General features: G+C 39.5%; 3 protein-coding genes across 4 annotated transcripts; all 3 read right to left on the bottom strand.

Annotated features, from left to right (window-relative positions):
• Window positions 1–747: 747 nt before the first annotated feature.
• Window positions 748–3758, bottom strand: LOC116206423 (syntaxin-22-like). The gene is made up of 7 exons (XM_031539295.1): window positions 3405–3758; window positions 3154–3247; window positions 2731–2870; window positions 2513–2584; window positions 2072–2229; window positions 1869–1969; window positions 748–1195 (listed from the first exon to the last, which is right to left on the bottom strand). Exons 1-7 carry the CDS (start codon window positions 3578–3580, stop codon window positions 1130–1132), a joined length of 807 nt encoding a protein of 268 aa, XP_031395155.1. The 5' UTR covers window positions 3581–3758; the 3' UTR covers window positions 748–1129.
• Window positions 3759–4919: 1161 nt separating this feature from the next.
• On the bottom strand, window positions 4920–10614 carry LOC116206422 (potassium transporter 4). Its single transcript, XM_031539294.1, has 9 exons — window positions 10200–10614; window positions 8850–9090; window positions 8523–8768; window positions 7976–8026; window positions 7629–7889; window positions 7379–7431; window positions 7062–7176; window positions 6678–6932; window positions 4920–6369 (listed from the first exon to the last, which is right to left on the bottom strand). The coding sequence occupies exons 1-9, from the start codon at window positions 10242–10244 to the stop codon at window positions 5276–5278; spliced, it is 2361 nt and encodes a 786-aa protein (XP_031395154.1). The 5' UTR covers window positions 10245–10614; the 3' UTR covers window positions 4920–5275.
• Window positions 10615–18408: 7794 nt separating this feature from the next.
• Window positions 18409–21848, bottom strand: LOC116206124 (nudix hydrolase 13, mitochondrial-like). Of its 2 annotated transcripts, XM_031538896.1 has the most exons (6): window positions 21391–21848; window positions 21170–21262; window positions 19712–19826; window positions 19528–19611; window positions 19022–19171; window positions 18409–18897 (listed from the first exon to the last, which is right to left on the bottom strand). In XM_031538896.1, the coding sequence occupies exons 2-6, from the start codon at window positions 21238–21240 to the stop codon at window positions 18637–18639; spliced, it is 681 nt and encodes a 226-aa protein (XP_031394756.1). In that variant the 5' UTR covers window positions 21241–21262; window positions 21391–21848; the 3' UTR covers window positions 18409–18636. The 2 variants fall into 2 exon arrangements, with proteins under 2 accessions (XP_031394756.1, XP_031394757.1); XM_031538897.1 differs by lacking the exons at window positions 21170–21262; window positions 21391–21848 and adding an exon at window positions 21101–21122.
• Between the last annotated feature and the right edge of the window lie 500 nt (window positions 21849–22348).

The raw sequence follows: 22348 nt of genomic DNA, 5'->3' as shown, positions 1-22348 counted from the left end.
TGATTGTAGACCGGAGTTCCTAGGCTCACGTGGAGTATCTCTTGGCAAGTAATTGTTCGTGTAGACGAACTAGAGGCCAGGCAGGCCAGGCAATTGAACGGCTTGTTGCAGACCGATCCATTTAAAGGGTAAGATAAATGTAAACCTTTTGATCGGTTTCCTTGTTGTCTAATCTGATAGAAGTATGGGCTAGTATGGGAGAAACATAGACAGGACATAGAATTGCACCGCCATATGATAGATACCACAGTACAATAGTCAAGTCATTTCGATACCGGGAATCAATGGGAGACGGATTTTGACTCTTTGATTTGGAGCTACTCCAGCTGCCAAAATCGCAGGTCCACACGAGCCATTCCCATTCGCAAGCTCCATTCTGTTGGCTGCATCTGTCAATATATGTAGGCACAGCTATGGGCGATCACACGTACGACAAGATGAACTCACTTGCTTGTCATCTTCACAGCTTCTGATCGACAATAACTTCCAAGCTCAGACCATACTATAGTTTCACCAGGCGGCGTATTACAAAGAGAGGGAGCACAGAGCATTGTCTATTGTTATGACCTCCACAGAGATTTGTGCCCTGCCCCCTGCTTTAAGTTATGGCAAGAAAATGGAACAGACCAAGAGGAAACAAGACTAAAGAACATTATTGCAATATCCGCTTAAGGAACGGGAGTTCGGAATTTCACCAGGAAAAGGCGTTACAACACGTTGCATATATAAGACGGGAAAACCGAAGAATGACACATTGAGGGGAATTCTATACCTTTTAGCAATAACACTGATAACAATGAAAATAGACATATCCGCATCCTCAGTATTGTAAGCAGTTACACGCTTTCCTCTACAAGCACTCGATACAAAAAGAATGAAACCGACTTGTCGAGCAACGGAAGTTGAATACAGGAGCACACCAGGACAGCAAAACAAACTGGAGAACCCTAATGAATAAATTCAAAAAAAAGTTTTTCTTTTCAAAAAGTATATAATAACTGTAAAGGGGGAGTTCCACTTGACTCGCGCACTACGAACACCGCCCACTCGCACAAAGCAATGTCAGTGAAAAGAATTTTTCCAAGATGTAAAATATCATCACAGCTCGAATGCATGGCAAAGTCGCACACTAGACGAGGATAACCACGAGGAAGATGACCAGTGCCACCACAACAATCCCTAACAGCCACCAGCACTGCAGAGCAAAACCCGAGACAGGAAGATATCAGAAAGCAAAATATATGAACATGAGGGAAATTCAAGCAAAGTAAAATCCTAAACTGTGCAGACAACTCAGTTGCACATGGGAGTTTCCTTTTAAGCCAGTTCAGCTGCTAGTGGGTGTTGTTTTAATAATGCCCTCCACAAAGCACGTGCTCTTTTCAAGCAATTATCAATATAGTCGCAATCAGGTGGGGGTGGCCAGAGGGCTTTTCCAAAGATTACATCAGAAGTTTATAATATATATTGTAGGCATGACGAAGATCCACGTTTATGTTCAGGCTTTGACTCGAGTATTAGTTGTTCTGTTGTTACTCAACTCAAAAGGCATAACCTAGTTCTCCTCAAGGGCTTGTGAAATTGCATTTCTTTAACTTAGCAGAAGCCACAGCAGCAATCTAAGCACAGGCTTCAAGCATAGCAATTTTACAGCATAACCCTGGCAGTAAAACCATCATTGCAGCCATTCTGGCATATGAACAATATAAGAAGCAGACTTGGTTCAAACTTTGTTACTCCAGATGTTCACGTCTGATGGATGATTATTGGTCTTCACTAACGGCAACAAACCATATCATGCAACAAACCATATCATGCATCTACAGACTCAATGCTTATGCTAAGCAACAATAGCTTGAGGTACTTACCCATGAGCATTTAGTTTTAGCACTTTTGGAGGCCTTAGATAGCTGAACTCTAGCTTGTGTTGTGGCAGCAGAGGAGTTCTCAATGTTTGATTGAATGTCATCTGCCACAATAGATCACACAACAGGAAACAAAAGAGAGCTCATTAACCTAAAGAAGGATATTTTGTCTTGGTAATCAAACCACCTCTTCTTTAGAATCTTACCAATAACGACGCCTTGCTCGTGCACTAAGACAGCAAGATCCCTGAAAATTTCATTGGCTTGTCCAATTTGCTCTTCCACTTCTCTTATGCCCTGATCTCTTTCCTCAATCATAGCCTCATTGAAAGCAACTTCATTATCCAGAAGAATAAGCTCCTGCCTAAAAGGGTAATCCAGAATAAGTCGACTCCAGCCAAGTGTTTTTGCTTATATAACAAATGTTTCATTTTGTACACAGCAGTTATCTAATTACAATGGTAAGAGTGCCGACTAAACATGTAATCTAGGCAATTAGAGGATTTTCATTTTCATTTTCATTCCCGAACTATAGTGACTGAAGCTATCCTATGCTAGAAGGCTCCTTGCGCATTCTTTAACAAATGACAAAGCGTAAGCAAAAGATGTCATCAATGTCCACAAGGTCCAGTGATGCATTAAATTACCTCTTCCCTTTCATGAGAAAAGGTTGTTGTTCTTGATCCCTCTTAGATGCATCTGGTTCCACAGATTCTGATCTGTTACACAAGAAGAAAATTATGGGTTTGCACAATTTAAACAAATTAAAATGAATGGATCATATAAACAAAGAAAAAAAGGGGGGGGAGGGGAGAACACATCGCAAGCCGTTAGAACTATTTTTGTGTCGGAAAGGATTCTATACATTGTTATCGAGGTAGAAGGAGGACCAGCTGGGGCATAAGCCGATTCTCGCTCAGCAGCAAGCTGTTGGACTTTCTGGAACTCTTGAAGCGTAGTCTGAAAGTCTCTTGCAAGCTTTGCATCTTCTATTTTCTTACTCGCCTACCAAATCAAACTAGTGATTAAGACACATATTCTTAGTCACAAAAACATGCGTTAGGACAAGAACCTGAGATTAGGAAATAAGTTGCAGAGTCACAGACATGAAAGAACAGCTACCAAAGATCAAAAGCAGAGAGCCGTTGTCCTCTTTAGATTATGAAGCAGTTGAAAACAGAGAACGGGCAAAGGTTTGATTGGAAATTTCTCGGTTCCGAACCGGACAACTGGAAATTTCTGAATTGACAATTCATAAAGGCGTTGCAAGCTGAGAGGTTAAGCATACATTGACGTCGAGATCGTGATCCGATTCGCTCAGGGACTTGAGCTTCGCGGAAGTATCCTTCACCAGCTGCAGTATCCGCTGCCTCGAACTGTGCCTGCGATAGGAAGAAACCAGAACAGAAAAAGGTCACATCCTCAGCGCCAGAATCATTCCTTTCACTCTGCGGCGACGATCCCTCCGAGTAAACAAGCAGACATGTTCTAGTAGGAGGGGAGCAAAAAGGAATATGGAGGGGAAGGAGGAGTAAGGACAGCTTCTGGCGGTGGTCGGGGGTGTCCTTAGCGGTGCCGATGGCGTCGACGAGGCGGCGGAATCCGGCGACGGCGGTATTGATCTGGAAGATTCCGGCGGCCACGGCCTGGGACGGGCTCTGAGGCCGAGAGGCGGAAGGCCTGCCCCGGCCATTCTGCACGTCTTGGAAGCTCATCGCTCTCTCTCTCTCTCTCTCTCTCTCTGTGTTAAAGGCGGAGAAGAAGAGCTTCAGCTCAGTCCTCAGTCTCTCTCCGTCGCAGAGAGTGAGCAGCTAATGAGCTAAGAATGAACAGTTCCGTTCAGAGAAGTGGCCTCAACTCTCGCTTCCCCCAGCCAGTTGAGATGGAAAAAGCAAATTTACTGTGAGAGCGAGTGAGATTTTTTTTCTTGATGTGCCACTAGTATCTGGAATTTTAATTGATTCCCAACTAATCAGGTCAAATGGGATCGTAAAATTCTTTCAATATGAATTTTCTCCATTCAAACTTGAGATCTTGTTTAGAGGGAACAAGAGCGAACTCGCTTGAGCCAACTCATTTTTGATAAATAGTGAAAAATTATTTACATTTATTTTTTCTCATTCAGTCACCCAGAAACCATGCACGGTCTGTATGATCGTACTAACATGTCCGGTTGGTTTATGTTGTGTTCGCGTGAACCGTCTGAATTAGTCGGATAAAATCTGAATACCTTAAAAAAAAAAATAAGTAACATGCTTTTCGACTTATCATTTGAGAATATATATAAGGATGTCAGGAAATTTCGAGCATAACTTTGGACACACCAAACAACATCCTCGTATAGTACACGAGCAGCTGAGAGGTGACCGGTCCGGTCCTCGGCTCTCTGGTTGCCTTTCTGCTGAGGCACTGTACCGTAGTCGAGATCGAGCGTTTGAGGCTAAGACAAATGACGACCAGCAAGCACATTCCTCATGAGATAATCCCGATAGATTTTGCACGTACTGACGGTCCTTGGGCGATCCATCATAAGTGCAAACAGAACATCTCCATATGTTGTTAGTGTTGTGATTGTGATTAAATAAATTAACATAATATATGATGTTTGGTGATGTTCGAAGGGGATTTGGCCGGTGGCAGGTTAGAGTTAAAAAAAGGTATATATATAGTTAATGACCGGATTACGTGCGAGTGCGTTGTCGAATGCGATGTTCACGTCTGCCTACTGACATACACAAACACATACAAACATACATAAACCAACCAATGCGGCCTTCCACAATGTGCAAGATAATGTATACTATGCAACACCCGACGAATCATACTGCACGTAAAATCATCAGGTTTCAACGAGAAAATTTCTGCCTTTCAAAAAAATGCATAACTATGCCGGCCATAGCAAGAATATCAAGCATAATTTCCGTTGAATCGAGGTTCCTCAAAGAGGATTTTCTTTGAAACGGTGAATCTCAATCGGTTTGAGGGTCTAATGAAATAACCGAGCATCCGAAGCTATATCCACACTGTTTATGGAGCCGCAAAAAGAGAGGTGTGTTTCGGTCGAGCAAAATACAGAAGGCATGTATGTTATTGATAATGCTAATGCTCGACTTTTACTCCGCGACCATTACCGGCATCTAAACTGAAGCAACCCCGAAAAATGAGAACCCGAAGAGGAAAGAAACTGTTGGGTGTGATCTATCCTATACACATTGAGCGAAAGGAAATTGATGAAAAGAAAATATAATCTTGACCAAGTGTAAGATTCATCGCCCAAAACTCTTGATAAATCCCGGTGTGCCTCTTCCCAACAGCTCTTGTTTTCTCCATGTGCAACACATCACCCATTTCCACGCGAATCTCGGGGTTGGTGGGGAGAGGATATGTGTTAACTACGTTCCTTTCATACCCTAGACATAATATATCATGCCCACCTCGATGAGGCTGATGTGGGGGATGTTGAGGGCCACTGCAGGCCCCCTGCAGTTCTTCCGGAGGAACGAGTATCCAATGTCGATCACAAGCTTCTTCAGGAATGAGGAAGACCTCCTTCCCTTCACGTATGAATGGCCCATTATATACGCAACTCCTGCCTCCTTTGCCTGTACCAGGTCAAGGAGCTCATCCCTCACGGCTGGATCCATCCCCTGGTTCGGTGGCAGCTGGAACCTCACCTGCCGCCTCCGGATCTGAGGATTCTCATCCTCGTAAGCAGACCTCAGCCTTTGAAGGGCAACCGACTTGCCACTCTGGATTGAGCTCAAGCTGCCTAAGCTGCTCTCCTCAATTTCGGAGATGACTAAGCTCGTGGTTGATTGGATGTTTCGGGTGCTGATAACAGCCATTCTACCATCGAGAGATGAGGACTCGGAGCTCGAGAACTGGGGTTCCTCCGCCTCCATCTGTATGAACTCTGCAATGCTCTGTATGAGTTGGTTCTCAAAGTCTCCATCATCTTTCTGAATGTCCTTGTAACCATATCTCACTATGCACCTATACATGCGATAAGGTCTTGGGCAAACTCGGCCGATAAGGAACCTTTCGTCGGGAGCAACGAATGGAACAGGGACTGACTTCACACAGACAAACACCAAAACTTGGTGGAAGGCAGGGAGGTTGGTGACGAAATGGGAGAAAATGGCAGGGACTCCCGTTGCTAGCTCCGAGTATATGAGGCCAATCCCAGGGACACGCACAATGCCGAGGCTTGGACCCAGGCCGAGGAGCCACTTGAGGGAGACCTTGTTGTGAAGGTCGTAGTTGTACTTCTTGCGGGTCCCATAGTGCCAAACAAACATGACTACCATGAAGATGCAGGAAAGCACAATGGGGACCCAACCTCCCTGGGGCACTTTTATGAGGGCAGCTGATAGGTAGACCCCCTCGATAGTCCAAAAGAAGAGAAGAAATGCCCCTGCAAGCAGCAGACTCCATTGCCAGACGAAGACGATCACGAGCGCCATCAAGAAAGTCGTGACAAACATGACCGTCATGCAAGCGAGTCCTGAACCAAAGAAGGATGTAGGGTACATTGTCAGACAAGTCACCTCCAATGTCCAAAAAAATGCTTTCACTTCGGGTTTTCATATGAAAGATCTATAGCAACAGTTTCAAAATATAAGCTTTTGAAGAACTCGGGAAACTATACGGAGTAGGTTGATAGCCACTCAACATGGGCAACCCATCTATTGTGGGTAACTGGAATTAGCCCCTCGGAAAGTGGAAGCAAACAAGAAAAATTACATGCTGATCAGCGCGGCACAAGGCAAATAAAAGTAGCACTAGTGCTCAATATAGGTAATTGTGACTTACCATAAGCATTTCCAATCCAAGTCGTGTCTCGGAACCCAATAGTTATAGAGAGAGTGAGAACCATGAGGATCCAATTAATCTCGGGGATGTAGATCTGCCCATAAATATGCCTCGAGGTGTGAACAACTTTGACTCGTGGGAAGCACCCAAGAGCATGGCACTGCTTCACAATTGAAAATGTAGCAGTGATTACAGACTGACTCCCAACAATGGCCGCAAGAGTGGCAATGACGAAGACGGGCCAAAACACAGGTTCTGCAGAGAAAGGACAATAGTAAATATGTTAAACTAAAAACCAAACAGATAGAGACATTAACATGAAATAATCAACAACTAATCATTTTAAGCAGTTGGCCACAAACGACTTTGTTTTAAAATACTAACCAGGTATTGAATCGTAAAAACTGTAGGGAATGGAGTTGATATTCTTGGACAGGAAAGCAGCTTGGCCCATGTACTGAACTACCAAAGCAGGGTATATGACCAGAGCAAATGCAAGCTGCAGGGGCAGGATCACGTTCAGGACTATTGATAATGTGAAAGAGTATGTACAGAGCCAAGAGTCAAATATGATATATTTCACATAAGGTGAACCAAAGTACCAAATAATATGATCAAAACTGATCCTTCGAGTTCTTTAAGTACCACTGAACTATGTCATAGATTGTTCATGCAGAAGTGCAGCCTGTTCTAAAACTCACCCTAATTGAAAAGGCAGTAAAATGGCCAAGATCTGCGAACATAGCTTCAGTACCTGGATATCCCAAAGACAGGAATCGCTCAGTAGATGAAGTGGGCTATTCAATGCAATATCAGTCAAACTTAAGTTAGGCACCTGAAAGTACTACTGTATCATCTTCAATAGAACAAAAATCAGGGGGACAAAGAATAAAGATTAAAGGTTTCGCAACAGAAAACTTTTGTATCATAATATATCCAGAGCTAACCTACCAGTAATTGACAGAAGAACACCTCCAAGAGAAATCCACCCATCTTTACCAGTCTCCTTGAAGAACTTGACAACATAATAAGGAGACAAAGCTCGAACTATTTTTGGATTCCAGTGTATCGTATTGTAAAGCCCAATGGAGAAAATGGAAAACAGCCAGATAATTACTATTGGAGCAAACACGAAAGCTACACGGTGGGTGCCACAGTGCTGCAAGGCAAACAGGCCAACTATTATGACACATGAAATCAGGAGACATTCGCCTGCAAATAGTTAAGAAGTGTCATAAGTAAACAAAACATTGGAGAACAAGTCAATAATAAATGCAAGAAATAAATAGCTCACACACCATTGGTTAACTTTTCTTCTGTCACTTGCAATCCTGATACAGCTGATAAAACTGCAAAAGATAATTGAGCGAATAGGTAAATGCAGATGGCCATGTGATAATGGGATCATGAAAAGATTATAGCTGATAAAATTGCCATTATAAGAAACTGGAAGAAAACCACTGTCAAAAACCAGAACCAGAGTTGCTAATTCCAGAATCTTTTGGACAAGTTAGGAAACTATGACAAACCCTATTTGTTAACAATGTTACACTTCCAAAAGTAGAATACTAGAATCCCAATCTTAGGGAAAGTCATTACTATAAGATTGGTCATTGCTTACTCATCATCATGAGATTCATGCTAGAGAATACTGACTTTTTACCACTTCAAGATTCTCACAAATAGTATTGTATCAGCTTTCTTCAGCCTTAGAACCAACAATTTGCATTTGAATGCCAAGAGGAACAATCAGGAAAAAGTTAAACTCAAAAACAAGATCAAAGTTCAGTAGGGATGAGTATTGGGAACCTCATCCAGCTTTAGAAGCAAATTTCAGGACCTCACCTGAAATAGCTGGTGTGAGAACACCATCACCAATGACCATAGAAGCACCAATAAGCACCACAATAAGCAGTGCCGTCCGCAGCTTCTTATGCTTCTCCAAGAATCTCTTAAGAGGAGAAGAAGGCAAAGCCTGTGAAGATGGTCCGTATTTGTATGCCGAGAGCTCCTCATCAGCTGCTTGTTGATTGGGAAGTAAGCTGAACTTTGCATGTCTACAAAGCAGCGAGTACAAAGCAAACGTCCCACCTAAAAAGCATCTTTGAAGACTCTGTTAATAGCTCAACTCTATATTACCTTATATAAATTTGAAGCAAGAGTTTCACGCACCTTCACCGTTATCATCAGCACTCAAGAGGATGAAAACATATTTAAGCAACGGGATTAAAGTGATGGTCCAAAAGATCAAGGAAAATGCGCCAAATATTGCTTCCTCATTTTGGTGTTTCTGCAATTTCCCTATGAACGTGCTTGAATAAACATAGAGAGGAGAAGTGCTCAAGTCTCCATATACTACGCCTAAGCTTTGGTATGCCAATAACAGATTCCTCGAAAGATGCATCCATGAAAGCTGCACCAAACAAGAATACAGCTAAGTATTAGATGCTTCATTCTAAATTATACCACAATGACAGATAAGGCTGCTCGTCAATCAACAACTTCCACCGAAAATATAATCCAGAAGATGTAAATGAGGAACAAAGCCTGCTTCCTTTAAACAATTGATTTCCAATAGAAGGCAACTCAGTTTTCATCGGGGCAACTAAATACTATGCAATAAGAGCTAGCGGACAGAAAAAGTGATTTTTGTTTTCTGACAGTTTTATCAGTGGAAATTGAACTTCCTTCGACAATTATGAACAAAAACTGGGAACGCAAATATGTTGCAATGAACTCAAACCACAGACTATAAACCTCCCCACTATTAGCTGGGGAAAACAACTAGCACGGGGAGATTTTTTGTTTCTCTGTGCCTTTATTGCGATGGTCGATAACCTCAATATCCACCCAACGTCATATCAATATGACATAGAAGCAACTCAATTTCCCGAAACAATTAATGTCCAATTACATGACGGACCTCAAGTCCACTGCCAGTAACCACTATAGGCTCTTATCGAGGGACCAACACGGGGCATGAAATTGATACTCTACTGTTGTGAAACAAGAAACGGGATCTAAAAATTAGATTAGTATCCAAAGAACTGCTGTGTTCAAAGGGTTCCCCACTTCACCACGACCAACTACTTAGACTCCGGTTACTGCATCCTCAAAAGACCGAAATGCACGGCATGAACCATATAGCTTCATAGGAAGCAGTGTCCATAACAATATGCCTCCTCTCCATCTACCCAAAAGGAAACAGGCAGCGTCACTGATACTTTCGGGATCAGGGGAAGTTCCAAATGGCATTCATTAGTGAGAATCCCATCTCAGGGATGGGAACACGGGTTGCCCCGGCCAGGGGGCAGCTGCAAAGGAACATCCGTGCCATTAATGGGAATCAACCCAAATCACCAGAGGAGCAATCGGGAAATGGGAAAACGAGATCCCTCCCGTCGGGCCAATGAATCACACACATCGCGAGCTATATGCACATCATGTACATACATGTTCAAATACACAGACAGAGAGATGGGGGAGACGGGGAAACGGATTGGTAAAAGGAAGAACCCTAACCGCGGGAGGATTGCGGGGATTGGGAACCCCAGACTCCGGCTCCATTCCCAGAAGCCAACCACGACCCTCCCTCTCTCTATCTCTCCCTCCTTCTATCTGTACCTGCCGACCTCAACAGCCCACTCCCTCCCTCCCTCCCTCCCTCTTCTTCGAGAAATATTCAATCTTTTTTCTGCATGGTTGATGAATAAAAAAAAAAAAAAAATCTTTTTTCCCTTTGAAATTGAGACTGCGACTGCTCTGCTCTGCTCTGCTCTGCTCGGAGGGGAAGAAGATGCCGATGGACCTTCTCGCGCTTCGAAGACGGAGTGGGCGTAATATAACCAGAAGAAGCAGCCGCCGGTGCAGGGCTCCGCTGTCTGCCTCACACGCGGAGGGGACGCGCGTGCGGAATGTCACTCATCTCTTTCTCCCGTCCGTCCGATTCGGTCATGAGGTGGAATTTTATTTTTTTTATTTTTTTTCTGTAATTTACTTTTTTTCGATAATGATAACTCCTCCGCTGATATTTAACGAACTCGGTAACCCGGTCGAACTAGGAGTTGGATTGTTTTCTTTTCTCGGTTAGCTAACCGGGAATCGCGCGCGTATAATAATCTTACTTGCTACGAAATTTGTGAGCGAATTATGGTACGGGCTCGTCTTCGTTATGGTTAGGTGATGGCCCTATGGAGAACAGTCAAAGCGAGATGTGATCTTCACACGGCACGAGTTGTCGAAGCTTGGCCGACTGTGTTGCCAGTTCATGGTATGAGTGGAGGTCATTCGAGACTTCTTTTGCACAGACGAACCAGATAATTCAAATCGAATTACTACGTAAAACATTAATCGTCCTATTCAACCCCCGATCGTGATTGATTTTGACTTCAACCGGCTACAGGGCGAATCATCAGATTTGAACAGTTGAACTGCGATCAATTTCATTCCATAATTATGGGCTTCTACTTAGTAATTATGGATGTCACTATTACTTCATACGCTCTTAATTACTATGGTGCATCCATTATAAGCTGCTCAAGCTAATAAGGTTCTACTTTTTTCGAGTTTTAGATCCTGCTAGATTTTTATCAAGCTTTCAACTTGAATAACTTACATTTAAATTGTCCAATAATATTGGCTAGGTAAAAGATGCTAGTTTCGAGGGTTCATGGTTTTCAATCATTTTATCCTCTGAGTTTCTTATGATGATAAATATCAGGTCGTGTGACAAATTATACCTCAAATTATGTGGAATAATTAATTATGAAGCCAAAGCTCCAATCAGTTGGCTCTGGGAGATTGGAAGTGCAGGATATCATTATCGGCTTAGAAGCTACGTGCCAAATATGGTCCATCATGTAATTATGAGGAGACAATAAGTGGTGTGATTAGATTTAGAGTTAAGGATACTGTGTTTGGTTTTAAAGTTGAATTGAGTCAAATTTTTGTTTTAATTGGTTTGTAATGATTTTGGATGTTGAATTATGAGAAAATAAGTAATAAGTAATGATTGTATTGTTGAATTGTAAAATAAGTAATAAATAGTTGAGAGAATTTATTATTAAAAATTGAATTGAATAGTTAAAAAATTAAAAAAAATGAAAAAATAATAATTGTATTATTAATTTTTATTGTATAGTGAGTAGAGTTAAAGTTAGAATTAAAATTTTAAAAATTTGATTATAAAATCAAACGGGGCATGATGTGTATCTCATAGTGACTGCTCTTTATAGACTAGACTAGTTAGCTGTGACACAAAGGACAACGCACGCACTTTCCAGTAGACTCTATCGTGGTTGAGGGGCTAAGATTCCACTGATGTTGGCATAAGGTTAATGATATTCACTTTTTTTTTGGGGAATTATTAGTATCATCTTACTAATTAATTATGTTTTAGTCCATCTGAAATTTGAAATCTTGGTACGCTTAGAATGTCATGGTTCATGGGAGGACACTAGCAAGGTTGTTAACTAGAGGACGCCATACCAATTTCTAATACTGGAATTTCGAGTCCTTAAGCTTTCAATTCCTCGGACTTAGACAAAAGAAGAATTGTTATCGAATCTTGATTAAGGTCCCGATTAGACCTCATCCAGACAGATGCAAATAATCGAAAGACGGGGAAAAAGGAATGGCTTAGAAAGATTCTTAAGCATGATGATGATGATAGACACGACATCATATATATATGGTTTGAAGAGCATATCCACTTCATGATCTTATTGCCTCCCACTTATATATGGCTCATTTCCGTATACAATTAATATTCTTTAGCATTGCATTGACTTTGAATCGTCAGCAGCAAAAATTGCCAAAGCAAATGCAATAATAGAGATATGCGGCAGTTACATGAAAGGTACGCGAGAGTTTTTAACTTTCGACTAAAAAACGACACGGGATATACTATGTAATGCGAATAATGTACAACCAAAGACTAAGCAAATGACGAGTTATTATTATATTGAAACACATCATCACATAGAAAACAAGCTTATAAAATCTTACATCATTAGGGTTTTAAATTTCGATCCGTTAAACGACCCAAAGTCAGTTCAAGTACATCCAACGTACGCATGCCATTTACGTAAGGGGCAAACATAGAGGAGCTATCTATGAATTTCTCGACCCAAAGCCAACAACAAACGATAGATGACCTATCGGATATTGGATAGGAGCAAAAACATATATTATTAGTATTACATGCGTGTGTGTATATATATATATATACATATAATATATACAGGAAAATTGCATTATATTAGTTAATAAAAAAAATATAAATAAATAAATCCATTGATTGTAGTCCGTAAAATGACAGCTGACGTGGCAAATCCGTGGAGAGCCGTAAACGACCCTTTCATCTCCACCTTGCCCGCGGATTACACGCGGGGGCGCGAAGTGCACGCGCGCCTGGACGCGAGTGGGGAAAAGCAGACGAAAAAATGGGTCCGTTTTCGCTTAGTACTCGAGCTTTAACTCGCGACCTCAGCTACTAACTAATTGAGATCACGTACGGATATGACGTGGCGTCGCCTGGGCCCATCTGGTGCTGATCTGATTAAATCAATGCTGTGACAGGGACCGGATGATCGAATCAGGGCCTTTGGTTTAGTTGACTTATTCTTGGGAACTCATTGACTTCTTTTGAGACTTCCTCGTTCCTTCTCCGTTTAGGATGATCATGCCAATGACTAATGAGAGTGGTGCATGATATGCTGAGGCTAAAACCCCGAGTCACTTTGCAATGAAGTTCCAAGTTCGAAACTCCTCGGTACGCATACCTGCTATTTCTGAAGGTTGTTATGCTCGTAAAAATTGTCGATTGAAGAGATGCGATTGAGCACTTATTGAAGCCTCCCGTCCCTTTCTTGGATCAGTTTTGGAATATAAAACACGTATCAATCCACGTAAACACGATAGGTAAGATCAGTCTTAATAAGTGGTTCGGATGAGATCTATCGAGTTCTTCACTAGAAGCCATGCACGGTTACTAGGAATTCTTTGCTTGCACGCTTAACCAAACGTACTTTATCATGTTGAGTTTGAATGGGGTTCAATTGGCAAATGGTACAAAGAAAATTGCATATTTTTTGCTTAAATTATTCTAAAACACGAATTAATTGAACTAGCGTTTAATAATCTGTTAAAAGAGAGTGGAACAATTGATACATGTGAATTCCGACCATTGACAACCGATGGGATCGAGGACGCTATAGACACAGCGATTAATTGTTGTTTGATTCTACGGCGACATGGTTTTTGGCACGAACAGATCTTCATAGGAAAATTGCCACCTGATCAATTGGATAAAATATTACAATGTTCATTGAAGCAATGAAAATCTCTCATATTGCACAAAGAACAAAAGGTTTTAGTCCTTCAGCTCGATGCTGATGCGTTTGAAAAAAAAAATTGCCATTTTTTTTTTCTGTAGATTGATCAATATAGGGTATAAGTCAAACTATTGATAAAACAACTTATGGATAGAAATTATAAACCCTTGAATTTGATTGCTAATAAATGGTGCAGATTTCTAAAAGAATATATTAATTAATTTGACAGAGGCGTCGAACTAATTTTAATTTCAATTTTTAGTATTCCTATTAAGAAAATCATAATACCAATTTAATAGGCTTTGACAAACTTTAATCGCGGTGTAAGGTTTGAACTTCATTGAAAGTATCTTATAGTCACGACCAAATCACTGTCCAAGCGAGTAGTCTCAATCATAGCTTAGTACTGTATTCATGTGTTTCATCCAAAAATATTACGACACATCTAAGAGCATAAATAAAAAAAAAATTCTACTTAAACTGACTATCAATTCAAATTGGGCACTTTATATTGAAAAGAAGAAATATAGAAAACATATATTTTGTTTTGTAAAGGAAAAATAAAAAATAGGTATTTTATATTGAAAAGAGGAAATACAAGAAAATATATTTTTTGTTTTGTAAAAGAAAAAATGAAAAATTGGAATAGGTACTTTATATTGGAAAGAGGAAATATAATAAAACATACATTTTGTTTTTTAAAAGAAAAATGAAAAAAGAGGATGGTGGCTGGGGTATTCGAACCTGGGCAGCTTATTTACATTGGACGGAAATTTGACAGTATAATAAATTTGGAATAAAAATTAAATGTTAGAATAGCTCAAATTTTTTTTAAAGAATATGATAAAATTGAAAAATTGTCAAAAGTTGGACCGTGTAGTGTTATTTATTTCATTTTCTATAATTATTTAAAAAATAATACTCATGAAAATAAGTAGGATAAAAATTTGAGAGTCGTGGGAAATAACAAATTGCACAATTTGACAAACTTGCAGCGATGAAAAAGAGTGTGAAAAGATAAAAAATTTCAATCTTTGTAAGAAATTAAAATAAAGAATGTAAAAATATAGTAAAATTGAGAAAGAGAGTGTAGTGTTATAACGCATAAATCCTCCCGTCCACCAAAAGATTGCATATGATTCTCATCTTAGTATTACTTGTGTTTCTTTATTAACTATTAAAATTTCTATATCATTATATTAGACTCGTGAATCTTCTTTCTAACTGAAAAAAAAATGTATAATAGAATAGATTATAGGATAAAAATTTCTAATTTTCTCTTGAGCGACATCAAGAAAGGTTGAGAGAGTGATTTTCCAATTTCCTTGGGAGAATTGGGGCGCTTGCAACTGGAGGAAGAATGAGTGAATTTATAATCTATAATTTAATTAATTAGTGTAACTTTCCTTCTCCCAAAAATACCATTGGATTTGGAGGAAGGAAGTTAAGGCCAAATTAGTATATCCACACACTACTTTTAATTTTAACTACCAAGTAACCACTCCACAATTCTCTCCCTCTTTCACAAACTTTTTTTTTTCTCTCTTATAAATATATGCCGTCACTTCTCTTTTTCTTCTTTTGTTTATTACACTGGTTAATAACAAAAAAAAAAACACAAACTTTTTACATTTTAACAATTCTAATACAGATTTTTTTATTAACCTAAAAATGCACAAACTTTCTATTTGATAACAATTATAGCATGACGTCAATTTTTCAATTAATTTGGACGAAATCGAGGTCACAAAGAGCGCCGACGGCCTCAACTAGGGGAGGGCGCTAGCGATCTCAATCAGGAGATGGGCGCTAGCGACCTCAATGAGGAGGTGGTGGCGAGGGTTGAGGCCCCCAACCCACTGAAATTAGGAGAACCCTCAAATTGGGGATTCTCCCGATTTCGACAGGTGGAGTCGCGACCCTAACCATCACCCCCCAATTGGGGTCGTCGGCTCCTTCCCCCGGATTGAGATCGCTGGCACCCACTGTGGCCTCGATTTCGTCCAAATTAACGAAAAATTTGACATTGTGCAAAAATTGTTATCAAATTGAAAGTTTGTGCATTTTTAGGTTAATAAAAAAAGTTTGAGCTAGAATTGCTAAAATGTAAAATGTTTGTGCTTTTTTTATTATTAACCCTATTAAATTTCTTTATTAATAGAGAAAATCTATATTGTGAGACTTTATCTTTTCAGTGGACCGACTTGGCTCAAACTAGATTAGTCAGAACCCATTAGACTTCCGAATACCAGGATACAGATAAAAAGAATTCTTTATTAATTTTACTGTTCCACATCTTTAATTGAAGAAACTATGCTTTTTCTATTAAAAAGGCAAAAAATTCTATTTAAAAAACTATTCACACTATAATAGACATGGTATGTGGCACACGAGGAATTTAAATGACTTTAGAAATATATTTTTCTAAAAATAACTTAGAGTGAATATAATTTTCAAATAAAAATTTAATTTAATTCCGTGCATAGTACGGTCCTCCTGTATGATATATAAGATATATCTATAATATATAATATGCACCAGAGTTTGTACATTATTTATGCATTAAACATATCAATGTAAATAATTAGTTTTACTTTTTTAATATATTTCCAATTTTATTCATTGAGAAATGCTTCATATAGAAATAATCTTGAAATTTTCTTCACAGCAAACAAACATAAATTTCTGTAATAGAAATTTATGCTCTAAAATATTCTAGACAATTATTGTATGTAGGTTTTCTACTCTTACTTATATTATATAAAAATATATTAATTTTTCAATCAATATTGTAAAAAACGAAGAAATTTGTATGTATTATAAATTATTTATTTGCCTTTATCATTATAAAAAATTTAAAATATTAATAATTTTTGCAATAACAAATTTAGATATGAGATGTTATTTCAATATTGAGTGTAATGTTCATTATAATTTCCCGTAAGTATCTTTAAATTTTCACAAATTACATACCTATAAATATTATTGCATTATAATCATTAACTGGAAGAAGCTAATTTTAGATAATTTTATAATCTATATCTATCTATTATTATGATATTTATTTTAAAAATCAAAACAAAGTAATTTATATAATAGTTAGTTTATTTATGCAAATATGTCTGATTTTCATTAAGGAAATTATTTAGTAAAAGAAATAAAAGTAATTTTACCGTAATTTTTTTATGTTAATTTGAAGACCTTAAATTACACATATAATTTTTATTTTTAATTAAAACTATTGAAATACAAATAATATATCAAAAACAAACTCCCCAATTATAATATTCATTTCAAAAAAGTATTTTTTAGTAGGATAATTATTATCATATATAATAAATTCATCCTAAATATTCACATAATGCACAAAATGATCTATTCATTAAAATAAATAATAAAAAAAAGGCGTAAGACGATCTTGAGCTGATCATAGTCTGGATTACTCTTAGTTTCGACGGGGTCTTCCTATATCCCCTCTGTAATTACACATTTAGAGGGACTGGCTCCGATTTCAATGATGCACACATTTGGTCACTTTTTGGGTTGCGGTAGATCTGATCATGGATCAAGCTGAACTGGTCCAAAAGTTAGCCCGGCTCGCTGTCTAGTCAGGTCAATCTAAGCTCAAGCCCGAGCCCGAGCCCGAACACCACACAATTCATTTGTTCCTCGTCATGTGGGCCGAATGAGGCATCAGATATTGTCTTAAAGTTTCAGCCCAGCCAATTTTTTGTCAAAGCCCTTCCAAGTATGATATGATTGGGTATTATTGGGGATGTGACTACTTCCATTTTGAGATATACAATGATACCGGGTAAACTCGAAATCGATCAGAACGTAACCATTAGAGTAGGGTCCAAGTAGTTTTATTGAAAATACGGTAGGGTTCAAGTATTAAAATACGGAACCAGTGAAAACCGATTCCGATTCCCGTTTTTTCACATGGAGTACCCAGAACTAGAATCGAAACCGATACTATGATAATCATTTCCATATATAGTTATATTCAGATATTTCAATATTTAAAAAATATAGTTACTAATTTAAATAAAAATAAAAATCTATGTCTACATTTTATTTTGCGAGATTATTGATTATTGATGATACATTTTCAATTTTATTTAGCGAGATAAAAAAATTTACAGATTTCAACAAGATACCTGAAACCCGTGGTATAATAGAGGTTTTGGGTAGATTCCGCTTCCAAGACTCAACAGGATTGGTTCGGTTCAAAAATCTTGTAACCTGCCTCTTTTAAAGTAAGATCTGGTATCGTGAAAAACAACAGTACCCGGACACGCACACCCCTACTTCTATTGTTATATTTCTGTTTTATTATATTAGGCATACTGATCTCCTTTGTAACCGAAATATTTCTGTCATTTAGATTGATGATAGGAAAAAGGGAAGAGGCAACGATTTGGGATTTCTTTTTGCACTAATAACAACCTCAATCACATAACAGAGAGTGCAACCGCTTCCCTTCACAATTTGTTACTTTTCACATTTGGGAAGAGATTTACACTGCACTCCGTGAATCTAAATCTTACACGTAATGATACGAATAATGGACAATTTCACTGGTCATAATGACGCGAGCGCTGTATATAGTCAGCAAGCACAGGTCAGGTCAGGGGCAACCTCTTTACAGTGACGATCCATGAGAAAGGCATCATGGCAGAGTGACGCTGTGCTGTCGGGGCATCTATGCAGCAGCTGGGTGGCACGATAGGGGATTCAGCCACCATGTCCGCGGGTGGTGGGGGCTCGGGGGATTCTCCTATCATCTTGAGCTTTGCCTCTTCTGCCAGTACCCTGAGGAACCTCTCCAGCGCCTGACACATCCATTGGTAGCGGCAGAGCTCGAAAGCTTCCTTCACGTTTACCTGTTGAAGGCCAGGAAATATGTATGAGGACTCTAAACTAGGAGAGCTGAACCAATCCTCAGACCAATCACGAATTCCTAAAAGGACTTGGACGAAAAGCAAACTTAAGCTTAGCAATACTGACCCATCTCCGACAACGGTTTTCTCGCTCTGGCCAGGCCTCAAGCTCCTCGGTGACCTCGAGTGCGAACATATATCCTCGGCAGCCTCCTTCTAGGCTGCAAACGTCCTGTCTGCTCTTACTCCTAAATTCCCAAACACCAAGTGGAGTTTCCTAAACATAGAGGAAAACAAAGCACCAGTCCTGCTTTAGACATGCACTATTAGTACCAATGTACTAGGCATGAAGTAGATATCTTGTACCTATCAAAAAAAAAAAAGTAGATATCTTGCAAATACAGCTTTTTGCCTTGCTAGAAACCGACCATAGGATTGGTCTGTGGCTCCAACTTACAATGATTAAGTCCATCTACACTTGATTTTGGAACTAACAGTGATCTTTCCATCTAACTATATGAAAAGGAGTCAATCCCCTTTACCAAGATTAAATCAGGTCTTAACCAAAACCGGTGACTTAATAACCGAGGCACACATTGAGCCTTTGGTTCAAGGTAAGAAAAGATAACCTACATTGAGTACTCCTCTTACTCCAGCCTCCTCTTGAGCTTCACGACACGCTGCTTCTTCAACGGTCTCATCGTCCTCCCATCCACCCTGATAGCAAAACAAGGAGATCCCCGTAAGTCAACTCGGAACAGGAATAACTATGCCAGAGTGCCGCCTGATGGATTAATAAGCCACGTGAATGAGGTACCTTGGGGAAGACGAGATCATCTCGATTCGGGGACGAGACCATAAGTACTTCTACTCTGTTCTCTATGCTGCCTCTCTGATAGTCATTGTCCTTTGTGAGTCGGTAAGGGATGCATCTGTCGCACAGAAATTCTATTCAGTATGCAAACGGTGGGGAACAGCATAGATTTCAAAGAAGTATCTCAGAGCTTGAGACTAGGAACAATTTCGCATACCATAAAATTAAAGGAATCCAATTGAATTAGTTCTTAAGCTGCCCTCACAATAAACAAATCTCAAAAGAAAAGGAGACACAAGTTCAAATGGTGCATTCCCAAGCCTCAACATTTTCTATCGCAGAATGAAGATCTATCCCCCGATAGACTTGGGTACCCTCGTGATAAGCAATTGATATGAATCAGCAGGAATGCCATCCGGCTCGTTTTCGATACTGCATTTTCATGAGCAAAAACGCCACTCTTGATGTTCTTTATCTGGTTTTTATCAGAGTACGTCCAATCGGAATACAAGGAATCTATCCTTTGCATTGTTTTCCATTCCTCAGAAAGTGAAAACTGAAAACTAGAAATGCCCCATTCAACAAGAAAAGACCCTCACTCAGACTACACGCTTCAAGGAAAAAATATTGCCGTGACGACAACAGTTGGCAGACCCATTTCCGAGCATTGCCATTTCAAGTCAGGTTATACACTACATGCTAATCTTACTTTCTCCACCACTTGCAATAGTGAGAAATTTTTAATTACCAGCTGATGACAACCTCCGGAGACTTTTGGGACTATATGGAAAACAATTATTGGGCAGGGAATGCTTCATCACAGCCACTAAACAATTGTGAAAATCATGTTCATGTCACAATCAATACCATGACTAGACAACAGAAGAAAAAACAGCAGAGAAGAGAAGAGACTCTCGTGCCCCCTCAAGCTCCCCATTAAAAACTCCCCACACGACAGAAGAGAAAAAAGATAAAAACTTTGCTGCTTGCTTTTCTCAACAAATAACTATCACAATGATTTGATCACCCATATTTCCACACAAGAGGACAAGGGCAATCACCCATAGTTTACAGTGAAATCCTCATATTATTTTACGAATACATACAAAATTTATATTATAAAAATATATATAATAGATGTGTGTGTGCACCCGTGTCTAGACCCACACGGTGGAAAAAAAAACATTTTCTTTTTCTTTTTGTTGGGGGTGGAAATTTATAATAGTGGATAAGGGCAGGTTTTGTCTCTTCTTCTCTCCCTTCTCTTGGTCGGCTCGAGGTTAAAATTGAATAACCGGCCAAGCTCATAGCACACAAATCATATTGGAATCTGTTCATCTTTTTCCTTTCCACAAAAGGACAAACTCAAGCAATTGCTAAATTCCTCAATACCTCATCTGTAGATATAATCAATCCATGAAGGGTAAGCTTAGTAGCGGAAGGAACAGGGCAACAACGTACCCCGAGACCAGTCGCAAGTTGTCCTCGTAACGCTGTCTGTGCCGCCCGGTCCGAGCCACCATTGCTGACATCTTCCTCCTCGTCGGACCAAATCTTCACACATAGATCAGACCACAAACCCGGGTTAATAAGCGGCACGAGACTAACAACGGAATCTCTGCATCACGGGAAATGAAATCGAGCAACCGAAGCCAATCGGGTATTCAAGTTTATATATGTACCAATGAGGGGTTGGTTTCTTAGAGGGCCAATGCAGAAGCGACCATGCGCAAGAAGCGACCTCTGGGAGGCGATTGAAACCAGAGCTCGGCCCCGGAATCGAACTTCAGAGAAAATCGACAAGAACCCAGCAAAGTTCCTTCAGAACCGAATTTCTTGTCTTGTCTCGGCTTGTCTTGTCTTGTTTCTTGTCTTAACACATCACAAAGCTAACAAGAACAGGAATCTTCTGTATGAACAGAGAGAGAGAGGGAGAGAGAGAGAGAGAGAGAGAGAGAGAGAGAGAGAGAGAGAGAGAGAGAGAGAGACAGAGAGAGAGTTGTTAGAACGGGGAGAGAGAGAGAGAGAGAGAGGAGGGAAGGAACCGGTGAAGAGAGAGGGCGAGAGATTTCTCCGGGGAGTTGCAGAGCGGACGTTTGCCATATATAATAGCATTTGCCGGTCCCTGAACCTGAACGTCTCGCACCCCTTCAAGGCCGGGCCGTAATTTTTTAATTTAATTTAACTAATTTATTTATTTATTTTGAACATTTTAAATTTTTTCGCAAGCATAATTATTGCTAATAATAATAATAACAATAATAGTGGCGATAATAATATGCTGATCACTTTATCTCAGTGCTGCCTGCTCTTCCCGTTTCGCATTACTGGGTTAATAATTGCTTATCCATAATAAATTTTGGACGACCGATATAGTCCAATATCATTCGAAATATATACCACCGGATATGGGCGATGGACCTCATGTGTTTCAGATGCAAATCGAGATCTTCTCGGGACAGGGTAACGGAGTAAAGGCCGCCTCTGATTACTATAACCTTTGTACACATAATAAAGCTCGAAACAATGAAGTCACTGCATAGACACATTTAGAGGAAAGCTACTCCATGACATAAGAGGGTATGTAAAATGTTATAGGGCCCATTTCTTTTCCATTTGATGATATTTTTATTATTAATT

The sequence above is a fragment of the Punica granatum genome, chromosome 4 (assembly GCF_007655135.1).
Source record: "Punica granatum isolate Tunisia-2019 chromosome 4, ASM765513v2, whole genome shotgun sequence".
NCBI lineage: Eukaryota > Viridiplantae > Streptophyta > Magnoliopsida > Myrtales > Lythraceae > Punica > Punica granatum.
This window is presented reverse-complemented; position numbering and strand designations above follow the sequence as displayed.